At 38.7% G+C, this 18,450-nt stretch overlaps 1 protein-coding gene across 1 annotated transcript; it reads right to left on the bottom strand.

Moving 5' to 3' along the window:
* Positions 1-14,978: 14,978 nt before the first annotated feature.
* LOC145086094 (C2H2-like zinc finger protein) lies at positions 14,979-17,658 on the bottom strand. The gene is made up of 3 exons (XM_079023820.1): positions 16,952-17,658; positions 16,597-16,697; positions 14,979-15,707 (listed from the first exon to the last, which is right to left on the bottom strand). The coding sequence occupies exons 1-3, from the start codon at positions 17,488-17,490 to the stop codon at positions 15,064-15,066; spliced, it is 1,284 nt and encodes a 427-aa protein (XP_078879946.1). The 5' UTR covers positions 17,491-17,658; the 3' UTR covers positions 14,979-15,063.
* Between the last annotated feature and the right edge of the window lie 792 nt (positions 17,659-18,450).

The following is an 18,450-nucleotide window of genomic DNA, read 5'->3' as shown; positions in this document are numbered from 1 at the left end:
GCCACTTTACGTGATGGATGGGTTGTAGGAGGCTAGATCTACGTTTTGGATCAATTGCATGGCCTGGAAGGTTCTGTTTGGGATGAGATCTAGAGGCACTCGATGAGTCACAAAGGTGTACTCGGCGAGTTGCTTGAAGATGGTCTGGAACTCAGCGAGTTAGAAGAACAACTCGGCGAGTAGGTTGAAGATAGCCTTAGACTCGACGAGTCTGTTCTTGGACTCGGCGAGTCTGGTCGTGAGGTCCAAGTTTCTTCTGGTTGAGCTATGACTCGGTGGGTCAAGGGATGACTCGGTGAGTCGAGTGAGAAAGGACTGAGGGTTGCTAGACTCAGCGAGTCTTGGGGTGACTCGGCGAGTTAAGTCGCGGATGGGGGAGATTCTTTGTATGTGGACTCGGCGAGTCATTGGGATGACTCGGCGGGTAGAGTCAGTCAGGGGTTGGCTTTGGCCAAGGGTTGACCAGTTATTTTCCAGGGGCATTTTGGTAATTGTTGAATATTGTTTTGAGTTCAGTGTCTTGGTGTTGGCCAGTGTTGGAGATCGTATCAGTGGTTGGAGTAGCTTGGGTTTATCTGTTCAGTCGGCAATTTCGAGGTGAGTTATCCTCACTATATCAACAGGGTCTAAGGCACCAAGGTCGGCCCTTATCGAATTGAGATTCGGGTATTTGTTGTTCTGATATTGCTTTGATATGTTGCATCCTGGTAGCTAGGATGGTATATGTTAGAGACCTGGTTGAGGTCGGTATCCTGAGATGTAGGGTGATGTTATGCTAATGACCGGTTAGGTCGGTATCCTGGTTAGGATGATGATATGTTATGTGATCTGTTTGATCGGTTTGTTGACTGTGAATTGTTATATGATGGTATGTTTATGTGCACATGGTTGTTTGGACTGGAGTTGGGTTGAGGCGGGTCCTGCTTTGTGCTGTAGGCCAAGATACCCAGGGCGGACCGGTTGTCCCGAAGGCCCAGCGAGCGGTCCGGATAGGCTGTAGGCCCCAAAAGGGGGGACCAGACGTGCCGAGGCTCGGAGAGTGGACCAGGCCGACTGAAGGCCCGGTGTGGGCGGACCAGTCATATTGTAGACTCAAAGAGTGGACCAGGTGGATTGAAGGCCCGGTGCGGGCGGACCAATCACACTGCAGACTCGATGTATATGGCTAGACTCGGAGAGTGGACCAAGTGGATTGAAGGCCCAGTGCGGGCGGACCAATCACACTGTAGACTCGATGAATATGGCTAGACTCAGGGGGTGGACCAGGTGGACTGTTGGCCAGTGCGGCGGACCAGTCACACAGTAGACCCAAAGTGCATGGTTGTTCTGTGATCGAATATGATATGGCATGTTATGCGTGTATGGTATATGTGGTTGGTATTTTGGGGATAACTCACTAAGCTCTCAGGCTTACAGTAGTGGTTTTATGTTTTTCGGGTTCTTCAGGAGACCGTGGCAAGGCGAATGCGTGATCGTACCGCTCCGCTTACAGTAGTGGTTTTATGTTTTTCAGGTTCTTCAGGAGACCGTGGCAAGGCGAAGGCGTGATCGTACCGCTCCTCATGTTTATGTTTATGATGTGATTCTGGGAATACTCTAAATAAATTGTATTGAAATCTTTTTGTAATAATTTAATGATATTGGGTTGTTTTTGAAAAATTTTAATTGGTTGGAACTTTTCGGTCGTTACAAAACTACATTTTTAATTAAGGTTAAAATGTGATTAGGTTATACCCATGCTTGAAAGACTAGTATAAAACACGATGTGCTTCAGGCGTAGAAAATGATATGACATTTGTCACCCGTAGACCTGCAGGTCCCACTATAGCTAGCAACAACGTGTGGGATGGTCAATCTCGAATAGATCTATACACAAACTCACGCTCTCCCTCCAGGAGACTCTGGTTACAAAACATGACATAGCAAGAATATTGCTATGCCATGAAATGCTATCTTACATTTTAGTTATCTTGTTCTTGTTATAGTATGCAAGTTCCTTCTTGTTCTCGTAAATGAATAGTATTCTTTGTAATAATTAGTGATAGTATGTATGTATTGACTCATGTATTGTTTCTCTGTTCTTAAAATAGTATGTAGCGATCCTCTAAACCATACCTATTATAGTTTACTAGTATGTTTGTTTGAATTGTTACTGATTTGTAGAAAAGACTCAATTGTTCAACATATGCAACTGAGTTAAGTATGTTCCTTGAAAACGAGGTTTAATATTCAGGCATATATCTAGCAAGTATAACTATGATTTAACCGACAGTCGGACTAGTGATCCTACCCTAAGCCCATAACCAAACAAGCAACAGGAGTTATGGTATTTAGCAATAGCCCTAAGTCCGTTAAAGCATACTTATACATAAATATGTATGCGAATATGATTTTGATATATACAGAAATCTAAAAATAGTTTTAAAGAGTTTTAAAGTGATTTAACAACATTTGAGCATAAGAAATCCTTTTGTTTGTTTGTTTCCACATGTATTAACACAATTATATTGTGTTCTACTTGTATTCCCCCCCCCCCTAAAAAGCATTTAAAAAGGTAAGTTGTAGGGGTATGAACTCACCTTAAGTGAGTGATTCGATAGAGTGTTCGATGTTGGAAGATTGTCTCCACTAGTTAGCTCAAAGGACAAAACCAAGTCCTAAATAGCAATTCACGCGACATATTGGCATGAAATTAGTGAATAAATCTTCAAATGTGTTAAGGAAATAACCTAGGATGTAAGAATTACTTAGAAAATAAGTGTTAAAAGAAAAATCGAGTGACTGTTTGGAGTTCACGACTGGCTTCGGTGTTTACGGCCATAATCAGTTCACGACCACTTGAAGATTCAAGTGTTTTCGGCTGTAAAACCAAGGAGATTCAAGGGTTTACAGCTGTAAACCCAAAAATGAAGGGTGTTTGACCAAAGAAAATAAGAACACTAGATGTTGTTAGTAAGATCCGAAGGTGAAACAAATGATCTTTGGATGATGGTTGAGAGAAAAACTAGGGGTTTTCGGTTGAAGATCTTGAAAAGAATTCTTGAGTTTTCGGCTAGAAGTGTAGAACTGAGGAATATCTCAGTCAAACATATATTTTTATGGTAGAGTTTATGGTCTGAAGGAGTTCACGGCCACAAACCGAAGGTTGACGGTCCGAAGCGAGTTCACAACCGAGAACAAGGTTCTCGTTTGCGAGGCGTTTACGGTTGCGAAGGGTTTTCAGTTCCTGCGAGGCTCCTTGGATTTTAAGTGTTTTAAATTTCAAATTTCTACAACACTTTCAACTAAGTGTTTTAACATGTAAAGGCTATTAATTTAACCATATGATTACATCAACGCACAAGTTTGACTTTTATTGGATAAGTTTGACTTTAGTTGACCAAGTGAATTTAGGTCCTTGCTTTGCGTTCTAGCAAACCTCCACTATCGGAATATGGCTTTGTTTGGTTTGCTTGACTTCGCTATACATGATCTCTACCGGTTCTTCCACAAAATTTAGACTCTTATTGATCTCGATTTCATCGACTGGGATAACAAGAGTCTCATCAGATAGACACTTCTTTAGGTTCGATACGTGGAAGGTAGGGTGTACGTTGCTAAGTTCTTGATGTAGTCGGAGTTTGTATGCTACAAGGACGATTCTAGCGAGAATCTCAAAAGGCCCAATGTATCTTCGATTTAGCTTACTACGCTTTTCGAAGCGTATCAATCCATTCTAGGGTGAGACCTTCAATAGAACAAGGTCACCAACCTAAAATTCCAAGGGTTTACGTCTTTTTTTAGCGTAGCTTTTCTGTCAGTCTCTAGAGGCTTTCAATCGTTCACGAATCTGAACAATCTTCTCTGTCATTTCCCGGATGATTTATGGACCCATGAGAGTGTTGTTAGGAACTTGTGCTTTAGCTAGTTGCGTGTCACCTACCTCGGCCCAGCACAGAGGGGGAACTACACTTTCGGCCATAGAAAGCTTCAAATGGAGCAACTTTGATAATGGTATGGTAGTTGTTGTTGTATGAAAACTCGACCAATGGAAAATTGATATCCTAAGCTTTTCCAAAGTCGATCGCACAAGCTCTCAGCATGTCTTCCAACGTTTGTATCGTCCTCTTACTCTGTCTATCAGTTTGTGGGTGGTAGGTTGTACTCATCTCCAGCCTAGTTCCTAGGGACTTTTGTAGTGACTGCCAGAATCTTGAAGTGAATCTACTGTCTCTATCAGAGATAATAGATTTTGGAACACCATGTAGTCGTATATCTCCCTAATGTATGTTCTGGACAGTTTCTCCATCATGTTGGTTTCTTTGATTGGCAGGAAGTGTGCAGACTTAGTTAACCTGTTAATGATCACCCAAATGGTATTGAGGCCACCCTTTGTCTTGGGTGACTAGGTTATGAAATCCATTGTAATCCACTCCTACTTCCACTCAGGTATCTCTGGTTGTTGTAGTAAACCTGAGGGCTTTTGGTATTCGACCTTAACCTTGGCGCAAGTAACACACTTGCCCACGAAGGTAGCAATCTTTGATTTCATGTTAGGCCACCAATATAACTTTTTGAGATCCAGATACATAATATCTGAACCTGGATGAACGGAGTATCGAGTATTGTCCGCCTCGTTCATGACAACATCTCTGAAACCACCGAGTTTTGGTGTCCAGATCTGATTTATGAGGTATAAGGCTTCGTCATCCTTGACTTCTAAGTTCTTATCCATCCCTCTTAGGGTTTCACCTGCCACATTTTTAGGTTTCTAGGATTCTTGCTGAGCCTCCTTTAATTTGTGTGGATATATGTGAATGGATTGTCATAGTCAATGCCTTGACTCTACGATCTGAGTATTCTTTCCGACTTAGGGGTCAACTACTATGTTAGCTTTACCAAGCTGACTAGTTCTCGATGGCTTTGATTTTCGAAGGGTCCATGTGAATTCCCTCTTCGCTAACCACGTGACCCAAGAATTCGACTCTTCGAATCCAAAATTCGCATTTAGAGAACTTCGCATAAAGTTTCTCTGCTCGTAGTGTTTTCAAGATTTGTCATAAGTGTTGACTATGTTCCTCCTTACTGCGTGAATAGATAAGTATGTCATCGATGAATACTATCATGCATTTATCTATGTAAGGACGACACACCCAATTCATTAAGTCCATGAATACTACGGGCGCATTGGTTAATCCAAAAGGCATCACTAAAAACTCGTGGTGACCATAACGAGTTCGGAAAGCTGTTTTGGGAACAACTTCCTCTAACACTCATAGCTGGTGATACTCGTATCTCAAGTTAATCTTTGAAAAATAGCTTGCTCCTTGAAGTTGATTGAACAAATCGTCTATACGTGGTAGAGGGTATCAGTTCTTAACGGTAAGTTTGTTTAGCTCCCGATAGTCGATGCACATACGGAATGATCCGTATTTCTTCTTTATGAACAAGAATGGTCTAATAAATCACTTACTGAGAAGTTCGTTCAGTTGACCGGATAGTTCCTACATCTCAGTTGGTGCTAGTCGGTATGGCGATTTGGCTACAGTAGTCGCTCCTGGAATTAAGTTGATTCTTACTTCGACTTGATGTTGTGGAGGTAATCCTGGAAGATCTTCGGGAAAGATGTTGGAAAATCCGTAGACTTCTGGGATGTTCTTTATGTCATTCACCTTTTTCATTCACATCAATCACGTGAGCAAGGAACGCATGATATTCCTTTCGTAAGTACTTCTGGGCATGAGTACTTGAGATGATCCGAAGGTTCGTACCTGGTTTATCGCCATAGATAACTAAGGTTTCACTATTTGTCATATTAAGGTGAACGACTTTCTCAAAACATAAGATGTCATCACGATGAAGACTCAACCAATCCATGTGATAATCACGTCAAAACTTTTAATTGAGACCGACATGAGGTCGATTGTAAATGAATAGCTATCTAGAGAGAGGGTACATCCTATGTATATATTGTTAGTGCTCTCAGTCTTCCCATTATCCATTTCTACGGTGAAAGTTTCTTTTAGTGCTTGTGGTTGTTGTTAAAGTAAGTGTGCAAATTTTTTATTCACGAAACTCCTCTCCACTCCACTATCAAATAATATGCATTCATAAAAGTTATCGAGGAGAAACATACCCGTGACTACCGTAGGGTCTGCCACGGCTTCCTCATGGCCAATAACCAAAACTCATCCAACTCTGCCAGTATTCTCCGCCTTTGGGCAGTTCCGTTTGTAGTGCCCAACGCACCACACCCTTAGCAGGCCTGGCCTGCTCCAGTACTAGGTACCTGGGAGATTGGTCTTGCAGGCGCCTTACAGAAACGGGAAGTGTGCCCCTTTCTGTTGCAGTTAGCACAACGCATCTCCCAGCAGGGTCCACTATGATGGAAGTTGCACTTGTTGCATTTTGGCAGACTCCCAGTGTACTACTTTGCTGGTGCAGGGACAGCAGGAGTTGTTGCAGCATGAACAGCCACAATTTGTTTTTTCTTGGCAGAGTTCTGCGCCGATTATTTCTTATTCTTGTCCCCAAACTTCCTCTTGTTATCGTTTGTTTTGGTCGGTTCTGGGACTGTAGGGGTAGTTGCTTGAGGACGGACTCCATGATCGATGAATCTCTGTTCCAATCGCTTGGCACTGTCGTATGTAGAGGGGTTCGAAGACAATACGTTCCCCTGAAATGGAGGTACCAATGCTCATGTGTACCTCCTGATCTTTTTCTCTCCGTAGGGACCATCCCTAGACATAGAGCCACTAGATCACCGAACCTAGTCGTGTAGGATACTATGTCAGAACCTTTCATAGTAAGGCTCCAAAGTTCCTGTTCAAGTTTCTGAACTTCGCCCCTCGGGCAGTATTCCCCTATCATAAGATCCTTTAGTGTCTCCCAGCCCATTGCATTAGCCACTATGAGAGTAAGTGGCTTGACATGTCCATTCCACCATGTTACGGCCCTGTCCGAGAATGTGCAGGCAAAAAATTTTACTTTGCTTCCTTCTGGGCAGGAGCAGATCTTGAAGATAGACTCTGTTTTCTTAAACCATTGCGACAGAGTAATAATTCCCCTAGTACCATTAAATGCATTGGGTTTGCAGTTGGTGAAGTCCTTGTATGAACACTCCCTAGGGTGTCCATGACTATCACCTTGGGTAGAGTTAATACCTATTCCACCCCTTCTAGTATCGCTAGTGTTGATTTGAGTTAAGGTTGTCATTACAGCCACAGTCACTGCAGCTTGAAAAAATACAAGATCGAATTGAGGTGGAGGTGGTGGTTGAGTTGGAGTTATTGGCGGATTGCGCCTGTTTGATTTGTGATGAGGCATCTTTCAACTATAAGTTTACAAAAATGAAGATAATTGTAAGAATTGAATAGTGAGCATAATGTGAGTGTTCCTTGAACTAAATCACTATAGTTCAACATGTAATTGTTTGCAATAGAGATCTTCCACTAGAAAGATGAAAAGGATTTGGATAGAGATTTTCCAATAGAATTAGATGCCTGTCAATATCATTGGTATTATAGATGTAGAGAGTTCGGGAAAAATTGACCTTGTAATAGGTGTACAACAAACCAATATATGGAAAACTTTGACAGCTCAAAGAACTAACGAAACTTGAAAGTTCAAGGTCTAACATAAGTAGGAAAATAATAATATAGTCTAAAAGTAGACTGAATCTATATCCAAAAGAGAGAGTAGAATATGATTTAGTCGCGAGAAGTGTTGTTCTGGTTAGTACTAGATTCTACCATGGATTCAGCCAACTGATGTTCTGTTTCCTACACACGCCTTTGTAATGCAACTTGGCTCCGTTGAAGTTCCCTAACTTCGGATCGGCTGGCATTCAGTTCTATCTATAGAGCATTAGTGTGAGTCCTAGTTAACTCCTGGTTATCGATCAGATGGCGGAGACAAACTGTGTTGACTCCTGAGTTAGCACGAATTTCATGACTTGGTTGATGGTTGCTCTTCCTTGTTCAGCATTGCGAGCAACACGACGGACCAATATAGGGAGGATTCTATCATCTGAGCCTCCCTTGCTTAAGTTGTTGAAGCTCCGGTCTCCATTATAAGGAGGTGGTTTTCCCTGTTCGTGGCTCCACCTTCCCAAGTTTACTGCCTACAGAGGTGTCGGGCCTTGAAAATCCTTTCGAGGGTTAGGATTTTGGGCAACTTGAGGTGGATTATAGACCTCGGGTTCTGAGTCATAGTCTTCTTGAATCTCATCCTCGTTCTCCTCCTCAGAACTCTCCTCGAAGTCTTCTTCTTCTGGGGCTACTAGGTTATCTTCTTGTAGATCAGCATTGAGCAACCATTCCCTTGATCGGGATAGTACGGGTCTCCCAGCAGATGAAATCCAGTCATGATATCTTAGAGAGAATAAAGGTGTAAGAAACATATAATAGATGTATTACTAAAGATATTTATAGGATGATCCTTACCAGTTACTTCTATACTTACATAGTGCATACCAACTATATATAACTAAAGATAGAATAGACCTTCAATAAGTGATCCAACTCTAAGACCACAACCAAACATGGAACAGGAAGTAAAACGAAGATCACATATTCTAATTCAATAACATCTTGGTTACATATAACCTAAGCGTATCCACTCAGCAATTATAGACCTACTAGTAAGGGCCGTTTTTAATTTTCACATAAGTAAATTATAATACCACAAAATATACCTATAGTATTTTAAGTTTAAGTTATGTTCTAGTGTTTCTTTGTACTAGAGTTGGTAAGTTTTTAGACTTTTTGTAACACCACAACCATTCCTAGGCATATGCTAATCACTTCTCAGATAGATATAGTTGATCAGGCTACATCAATCCCATACCTGATTATATATCCCCAAGACTACCTATGACGTTCAACAATCACAATACTTTTGTTCTGATCTAGTATGACACTGTTCTAGTATGAATGCATGTATGTATACTTTAGTAAAATATTTTATTATTTAAAAAGTATAACTCTTGGTCAGAGTGTTTTAATCCCGATGTGTTTATAGTTGTAAACATTTTATCGGTTGAAATACTTAGTTCACTATAAACAATGCTCTGATACCAATCTGTCACACCCCTCAACCGAGAACGGGTGAAACGTTCGGGGGTAGAGGACGTCATGTACAATATTATAACAATGCACAATAGTAAAACAAGAAACAACATCCATTGCATTAATAGAATAGTCAATACATGTGTGTTCTGTGAATAGTAGTATGAAACCAAAAATGTAAAGCAAAATATAAAAGTCGAGTCTTAAACATGCTATGTCTTCTCAAAACATGATCCAATGTACCTGTCTACTGGTTCCCTAACAATACAAGTTATTTTGAAAAAGAGTATCAACATTTAAGTTGGTGAGTTCATAAGTATTTTAGTGTCAAGTGTTTGCATTTATTTCATGAAAAATGTTTGTATTTGTTTAGTGAAAATGTTTGTATCTAACTAGTGAAAATGTTTGTATCTTTCCTAGAAAATCCTATATTTTCTTAATTAAATGAAAAGTAGTCTTCTACCAAGACTCAACTGTTTGTATGTTTTGTTCTCTTAAAAATGGTGTAAAATGTATGTTTGTACTTGAAATAGTATACATGTATGTTTTCCATATTTGTAAAACTATCTTTACTTGAAACATAGTATACATTTCTCATGTGAGAATATCACAGTATGAATGTAATGGAAAATGAAGATTTACAGTAGTATTGTATAAAATACACTACGGATGCGTTAACTACCTTAAAACCAAACTGTTAATCAACGTTAAAATGTGATTAGGTTATAACCATGCTTGATGGACTATTATAAAACACGATGTTCTTCAGGCGTCGAAAATGATATGACATTTGTCACCCGTAGACCTGCAGGTCCCACTGTAGCTAGCAGCAAGGTGTGTGATGATCAATCCCATATAGATATATATAAATAAACTCACGCTTTCCCTCTAGGAGACTCTGGTTACAAAACGTGATATAGCAAGAATATTGCTATGCCATGAAATAGTATGTCACATTTTAGTTATCTTGTTCTTGTTATAGTATGCAAGTTCCTTCTTGTTCTCATAAATGAATAGTATACTTTGTAATGATTAGTGATAGTATGTATGTAATTACTCATGTATTGTTTCTCTGTTCTAGAAATAGAATGTAGTGATCCTTTAAACCATACCTATTATAGTTTATTAGTATGTTTGTTTGAACTGTTACTGATTTGTAGAAAAGACTCAGTTGTTCAACATATGGAACTGAGTAAGTATGTTCCTTGAAAATGAGGTTTTATATTCAGGCATATATTTAGCAAGTATAACTATGATTTAACCGACAGTCGGACTAGTGATCCTACCCTAAGCTCACAACCCAACAAAGGAACAAGAGTTACGGTATTTAGCAATAGTCCAAAGTCCGTTAAAGCATACTTATACATAAATATTTACATGAATATCATTTTGATATAAACAGCAATCTAAAAATAGTTTTAAAGAGTTTTAAAGTGATTTTAACATTTGGGCATAAGAAATCCTTTTGTTTGTTTGTTTCCACATGTATTAACACAATTATATTGTGTTCTACTTGTATTCCCCCCCCCCCTAAAAAGCATTTAAAAAGGTAAGTTGTAGGGGTATGAACTCACCTTGAGTGAGTGATTTGATAGAGTGTTCGATGTAGGAATATTGTTTCCACTACTTAGCTCAAGGGAAAAACCAAGTCCTAAATAGCAATTCACACGACATATTGGCATGAAATTAGTGAATAAAGCTTCAAAGGTGTTAAGGAAACAACCTAAGATGTAAGAATTACTTACAAAAGAAGTGTTAGAAGCAAAATTGATTGACTGCTTGGAGTTCACGGATGGCTTCGGTGTTTACGGCCGTAATCGGTTCATGACCACTTGAAGATTCAAGTTTTTTCGGCTATAAAATCAAGTGTGTGATCTTGGTGTTCTCAGTGAAACCAAGGAGATTCAAGGGTTTACGACTGTAAACCCAAAAATGAAGGGTGTTTGACCGAAGAAAAGCAGAACACTAGATGTTTTTAGTAAGATCCGAAGATCTTCGGATGATGGTTGAGAGAAAAACTAGGGGTTTTTGGTTGAAGATCTTGAGAGAGAATTCTTGAGTTTTCGGCTAGAAGTGTAGAAGTGAGGAATATTTCAGTCAAACATATATTTATATGGTAGAGTTTGCGGTCCAAAGGAGTTCACGGCCGCAAATCGAATGTTCACGGTCCGAAGCGAGTTCACAGTCGAGAATGAGGTTCTCGGTTGCGAAGGGTTGAGGAAGTGTGTAGCTGGTGAGACGACAATGGTACCCCTAGAGGACATTCAGGTGGATGCGAGCCTGAATTACATTGAGAGGCTGATCGCAATTTTGAGGAAGTGTGTAGCCGATGAGACGACAATGGTACCCCTAGAGGACATTCAGGTGGATGCGATCATGAATTACATTGAGAGGCCGATCGCAATTTTGGATCGAAAGGTGAATGTTCTGAGGAACAAAGAGGTGCCCCTGGTTCAAGTCCAGTGGCAATATTAGAAAGGGTCCGAGTCGACTTAGGAGCCGAAGTCAGAGATGTGAGAGCAATATCCTGAGTTATTTTCGGAGCATGACTTCGAGGGCGAAGTCTGATTCTAATGGGGGAGAATTGTGAAATTCCAAGTCCAGGTATACCTTGTAACTCTTGGTCTTTTGAGTAATTGTCCATTTTAGTCCCATTATGAGAATAGGTGGTGAATGAGTATGCGGGGCATATGCGAGTGTACACTCAGCGTACTTATATGCGTGCATTTGATGCGGAAGCCACCTAGTACGTTGGGCGTACTAGGATTAGCGTGAAAACCCACATTAAGAGTGACACCCCTATTTAAAGGATATGATGGCCTCATTCTTGGCCACCATTCTCAGACAACAACCCTTCTAAACCCTAGTTTTCGTTCTTAGAGCTTGTGAGTGCATTTGAGGGCCTTGAGAGTATTCTTGTGTTTCTTTGGAGTGAAGAAGGAGCCTTGATGAAGAAGGAGTGGGATTCCATGCTTTAGATCTGAGCTTATCTGAGTGTGGAGCTTCATTATGAGGTATAAAGCTCAAAGCTTTCTCACTCTTTTGATTCGTGCATCATAATAGAGTATTTTAGGGTTTTGTCCAAAAAGTTGGAGACTTTATGAGATATTGAGCTCCAGAGACTATGATCGACCCCCTTTGAGTATAATTAGTGGTGTAGTGTCATAAAAATCCAATCTTGGACGTTGGAATCAAGCCATGCATGAGATATGGGATTTTTGAGATAAGAGAGTGAGTATTTTGTGTGTTTGTGACCATTCCAGCCATGCAAAGGCTTAAAGTCACTGACTTTATGAAGTAAGAGCTATTAGGGAGTCCAGATCTGTGATATGAGCCAAGGTCTTAACTGATTAAGACCAAATAAGTGAGAAGTGTGAAACTAGGACGTACGCTGGGCGTAATCTCAGTACGCACAGCGTAGGGGTCGAGCACCCCCAATGCATGTATGAAAGTAGAGTACGCCCAGCGTAGAGAGTTGGTACGCACAACGTACTCTCTGCCGTTGACTTTTGGTTGACTTGTAGGGTTTGGTCAATTAGTGAACTATTAAAGCCATTGAGGGGTAAAATGGTCTTTTACCCTTCTGTGAGTTTGTAGAAGGGTTAGTTTAGCTTATGGAGAGTCGTGATTAATTAGGGATAATTCTCGTATGTCTTAAGCGGAGGCTAGACCGGTGATTTCAGTTCGAGATTAGCCGATTTCTTACGAGGTGAGTCTTCTCACTATACTTACCATGAGTGGTATCTTTGTGTGACCGATATGTCTTATGTGATTATTTGTGTATTGTGATATTCTGCATTTTGTCTTTGTGGTTTATGCTGATTATTATTATTATTATTATTATTATTATTATTATTATTATTATTATTATTATTATTATTATTATTATTATTATTCAGTTAGGACCGGAGGGTCCACCCGAGTTGTGGGACCGGAGGGTCTCCACTGGAACACATTGACCGAAGGGTCGTATTGAGTTAGCCTCGAGTGGCTAATATGATGTGTGTGGTATTTTGTGAAACTCACTAAGCTTCGTGCTTACCGTGTTATTTGGTATGTGTTTCAGGTACTTTCCAGGATCGTGGGAAGGCACCAGCTTGATTGTACACACACCCGCTTTGGAGACATGTTTTTTTTAAGGATCCTAGATTTGTGATAAACAATTTTGAATTATATGTTGAAATTTGATACTTCAGATTTTTTTGAGAAAATGCGATATGTGTTTTATTATGAAAAAATTGGTTGAAAATTTATGTCGTTACAATTTATGCATGAACCACCAGAGTTTCAAGACCTAACTTACCCTTGATTATGTTTTCCATTTATAAAAATACTTATATGGCTTGAAACAAGTCATATGTATATGGTTCCATCACTTCACATCGTTTATTACACATATTGGGTTTATTCATAGCAAAACAGATTCTTCGTTGTTCATTTTCATAAAAAGATGAGGCGAAGACTTATTTAGTGTTATTGTTCAGCGACATCATTCTCATAGTGTGCTTTGATGATGTTTTCTATCATAGTATCTCATTACTTGTCACTGAGATCGAAATGTATGACTTTAGAGATTTCCTTTTCCTTTGTATTGTCACGTCTTGCGCCAATGATGTACTATTTCTCTCCCAAACTCAATATGAGTTTGAGGTTCTCAAACGGGAAAACATTATGAATTTCACACCTTGTCAAAACCTAATATACACATAATCGAAGCCTTATCATCATGGCTTTCTAATCTTTGATGCAACTCTTTACCTTAGATTAGCTGGGGGGCTAAAGTATTGACTTTCACTTGTCTGATTTCTTATACTATGTGCAACATATCTTCTTGTTCATGACCCTAGAGAACCATATTTACATGTGCTAAATCACATTCTTTGTGTTTGTTTGATGTACATTGACTATGAATTACAGCCGCACCGCTCGACCACCATCAATCTTATAGTATATGTTGATTCCAACTTGGGGAATGCCCTTTGGCACACCCTTCGATAAGCGGCTACTGTGTTTCCTTGGTGAAAATTTATTGTCTTGGTCATCAAAACGATAACCACTCGTTTCCAGATCAAACGTTGAAACTGAATACCAACCAACGCAATTGCCGAAACCTGCTGGCTTTGCAACTTGCTACATCACCTTTACTATCCGATTGAAAAAATCTATCATCATCTATTGTTGTAACTTTAGTGATATCTACCTTTCCAATAACCTCCTCAACACCAACAAACAAAGGATATTGAAATTAATATTCATTTTCTACGAAACAAAAATAACTACTATACATATTTGTGTGCTCCACATGCCATCGGTCCTTCAATACGACAACATCTTCACAAAAGGTTTTCGAACACTTCTTTCCACTTCTTTTAGATCTTGATTGTATACTCACGACCTCCCCTCAGAGGGTTCCAATATTAGTGTGCATATATGTATTCCTATAGGCTTTAGCCAATATTATGGTTCGTCTCATAACTTGGTTCTTTTAAATATTTCGTGCTTAATGAGATTATTTGGGAAATATCCACACGAATAGATAGATCCAGTTATAAATAAATGAGTCAAATTGTTACTGCTAAACACTTTAACGATTCATGGAGCACTGGAACGATTATATTTGTAATGTAAAGTACAAAATATATAGATTGTATTATTTCGACTGGGTGCTTTCACGGGTTTGCACTTGCTAACATCTCCATTGCTTCATTATATATGTGAGGATCTTTTATGTTATCATTAAACAAACACTTTTTTTTTCAAAAATAAGATATTACTAATAAAGTTAGATTTTCATTATAATTAAATTTTGTTGAGTTTGAGTTATATTTAAATATTAGTACAAATAGTTCGATATTTATATAATAAAACCTCTCCCATTCAAGTGGTTAACAAGTTTTAGTTAACCATTAACTACTTGTAGAAAAACGAAAATAACAAACTAAAGGTTAAACCCACATTCTTAAAGGAAAAGTACAAAAGAAAAAAAGAAAATACATCCACAAAATTATTTATGACGTCAGCTTTGAAGGGCTTTGTATATAACGACAAAACATGGCAGAATGGCCCTAGGATTATAAACGTACAGCTCCTCAAGATTAGAGTACAACCCAGCATACCCAGCCACCGAGTCGTACGGCCCCTCCTCCTCCGGCGGCGCGTTTTCCGCCACGCGTCTCACTTTCCCAGCAATAACCCGACAAACAAGCATCGCCCTCAGCCCATGCGCATCAACTCCAAGACAGTCATGTGCCCTACCACTACTAGCGGTAGTTCGCACGCCGCCCTTTCCTCCACCATCACCACCACCGATTCCGCCGGACTTGGGGCCTTGGAACCCATGACGGATGATGGTACAAACGCCGCAGCCAGGGACGGAGCTGCAGAGGCTAGAGGAGTTCCGGGAGCCTAACGAGCAAGAAAGAGTGGTGCAGTGGAACCGAAGGAGCTCATTTCCGTCGGCGGCGCATCGGGAGGCGGTGGCGTTCGCGCGAATCTTAACGGCGTCACGGCAGTCCTCGAAACGTTGAATCGTCCGACGTGTGTTGTGGACTTTTAAGATCCGTTCGATTGTGAAGATCGGATGGTCACGCTTGAGCCAGCTGGATTTGAATATTATCTCCACGATATTTCGACCCGAATCATCCGGACCCAGCTCCGACACTGTAAGCAAATCAAATAAATGAAAGTTACATAAATGACCCTGTCACAAAGGACAGAAGCAGTTAAGACCCTCTTAGATATTCTATTTTTTTCGTTTGACAATATTACAATATTAGTGTCGGTGGATGATTTTTTTTTCATGTATAATATTTTAACAAAATCTTCGAAGTGTACATTACTACATATTGTTCTTATATGCTTTAAAAATATAATAACATATTTATTTTTTCAAACAAGTAACTTCTAATTATTTTGTTGAAACAGTTATATAATAAATAAAAATTTATCTTTCTATCTTTTATCTTTTATCTTCCAACCAGCTAGTTTTGTAAAACACTTGGTCAATATTTTAAACAACTTCTATATTAGTCTCTTTATTTGTTCCCATAAATTTCGTAAACTAGCTAAGATGAAAGTTATCAAATACTATGGTAAATAACTATATTATTTACTTTATGTAAAAATATATTTCACGTGAATATAAATATCGCATTTACTAAGGAGTAATGCATGCTATGATCAGAACTTCAGAAGTATGGTGCAAATTGTTATAAATATCATCCATACGTATACGTAAGAACGTGTGGAAAATTGGAAATTCTATTTGTTTCACTAAAACATCGATTTTATTTTTTAAGTTTTTGTTAAAGTACTCATATTATCTTATAAAACTCATGTAATGTTATTTAAAAGAATATAATTAGTGTATTTAGTTACATACTTAATATACAATGAACGAATGATGAAATACATATATAGTTAGTAAGCCATATCTAATATAATATGTAGTTAGTAAAATAAATTAATTTTATATGTTATTTCTACATAAAGACAAATAAATTCTTAAAATACTCAAACAAATAAACGATAATAAAAACAAGTAGATTACCAGCATGTCTAACAGCCTGATGATGTTCCAAGCTCTCCATTTTAGGAAACACCTCTCCACATTGTGAACAGACACAAATGGTACTTCTTGGTATTGTATACCTACATATATAACATATACAATTACATTTAAGTACTCCACATTTTAATTCTTATTTAAAATTTAAATAAAAATTGGAAATGATTTCTTTGACACAATATTAATCCATTTAACTTGAGTTTGAATCGAAGCTTGCTAAAAGTTAAGTACATAACCAACGAATAGTTCCATAAAGATTTTGTAATCGTGGTAATTTAACAAAATATATGATTTAATTAAACTTGATATTTGTATATTATCTTCAAAAAGATCAAACCTTGAAGGATCAACAATGGCATGACATTCATAACACCCAGATAGCTTTCTGAATTGCATGCCTCTGGAACACGACGTGTAACTCCCATGAGCGTTGGATCTCACTGAACCAGACATGGTCTTCGAAGAAGAAGATCCACCACCGGAGAGCTCTTTTTTCCGGTTTATATGGCCGGAATTAAGACCAACGCTGCTACTCTCCGGCGAGTTATCAGCTCTATGAACAACCCTTGTATTGCCATGCACAACATCTCTGAAACTGCATATAGAGCTGCAAGAGCTCAACTTCGAATGGTTATTCGGATTCTTAACCGGGTCTTGAGCCTTATTTGAACCGACGACGTCCATTTGTTTACAGGTTAATAAGTTCTTGAACTGATCCCATGAAGAAGAGGGTGGAGTTTGGTGTTTGGGTTTGGATTTAGGTTTCGGTTTCGGTTTTTGTTGGTGTTGGAGTTCGTATTGTTTTCTCCTGCTGCTGGTGTGCTTTGTGGGTTGTACCTTTTGCGTTTCAGACGAAGGAAAAGTGAGGAGTGCCATGAAAACAAAAGCTTGAAGATGAAACAACAGTATGATCGGTGTAGAGAGAGAGAGAGAGAGAGAGAGAGAGAGAGAGAGAGAGAGAGAGAGAGAGAGAGAGAGAGAGAGAGAGAGAGAGAGAGAGAGAGAGAGAGATGCGTATTGAAGGTTTTTTGGTTCCTTTAATGGAGGATGGGATCTTAAGAAGATAAATCAAGAGGGTGGTCTTGACTTTATATTTTTAAAGTTTTTATTAGAAAATTCTATAATTTATAATATTTTAAACAGAAAAACCAAAAATAAAATAAAAATTAAATTTGTTCATATGATTATAATGGTTCTTCACTTCTACTATTATTTTTCTAGTGTTTATATTTTCAATTTATGGATTTTCATTTTTAATAGCAAATACAAATTTTTTATTTTTTACCACACACATGTCAAGCCAGATGATGCTTACTGGGCTTCTAGGTTGAAGCATCAGCACGTCAAAAGAAACATACGAGAAAAAGGAGGTTGCGGATTCGAAATAAGACATTAAAGAAAACACGACCTACGCCTCATCGATCTATCCAAGCTGCATATGTGTATTTAAATTTATTCCAACCAAACTGTATTTTTGTATTTAATCAGCTAATACTAAAACAAAAAAAAACAAAAAAAAAAAAAAAAAAACAAGGGAAAATGACACATATAATCCACAAACTTTTTTAGGGTTGACTAATTCGGTCACTAATGTTATTTATGTGTCTTTTAAGTGAACAAAGTTGGTTAAGTCAGGTCTAAAACGTCATTTTTGACAAAAAGAAGGGGTAACACGGTTACCCCTTATGACAACTCACATACTTTTATATTTTAATAATTAAAAATAATAAAAGGGGTCCACAACTCTCTCTCTCTCTCTCTCTCTCTCTCTCTCTCTCTCTCTCACACACACACATTGTGGAAGAAGCCTTCACCAAAGGTACTGCTTTTCGATAA

Source organism: Lactuca serriola, chromosome 2 (genome assembly GCF_051521515.1).
Source record: "Lactuca serriola cultivar US96UC23 chromosome 2, Lser_US96UC23_V15, whole genome shotgun sequence".
Classification (NCBI taxonomy): domain Eukaryota; kingdom Viridiplantae; phylum Streptophyta; class Magnoliopsida; order Asterales; family Asteraceae; genus Lactuca; species Lactuca serriola.
Note: the sequence above shows the minus strand (reverse complement) of the source record. Positions and strands in the feature narration are given on the sequence as shown.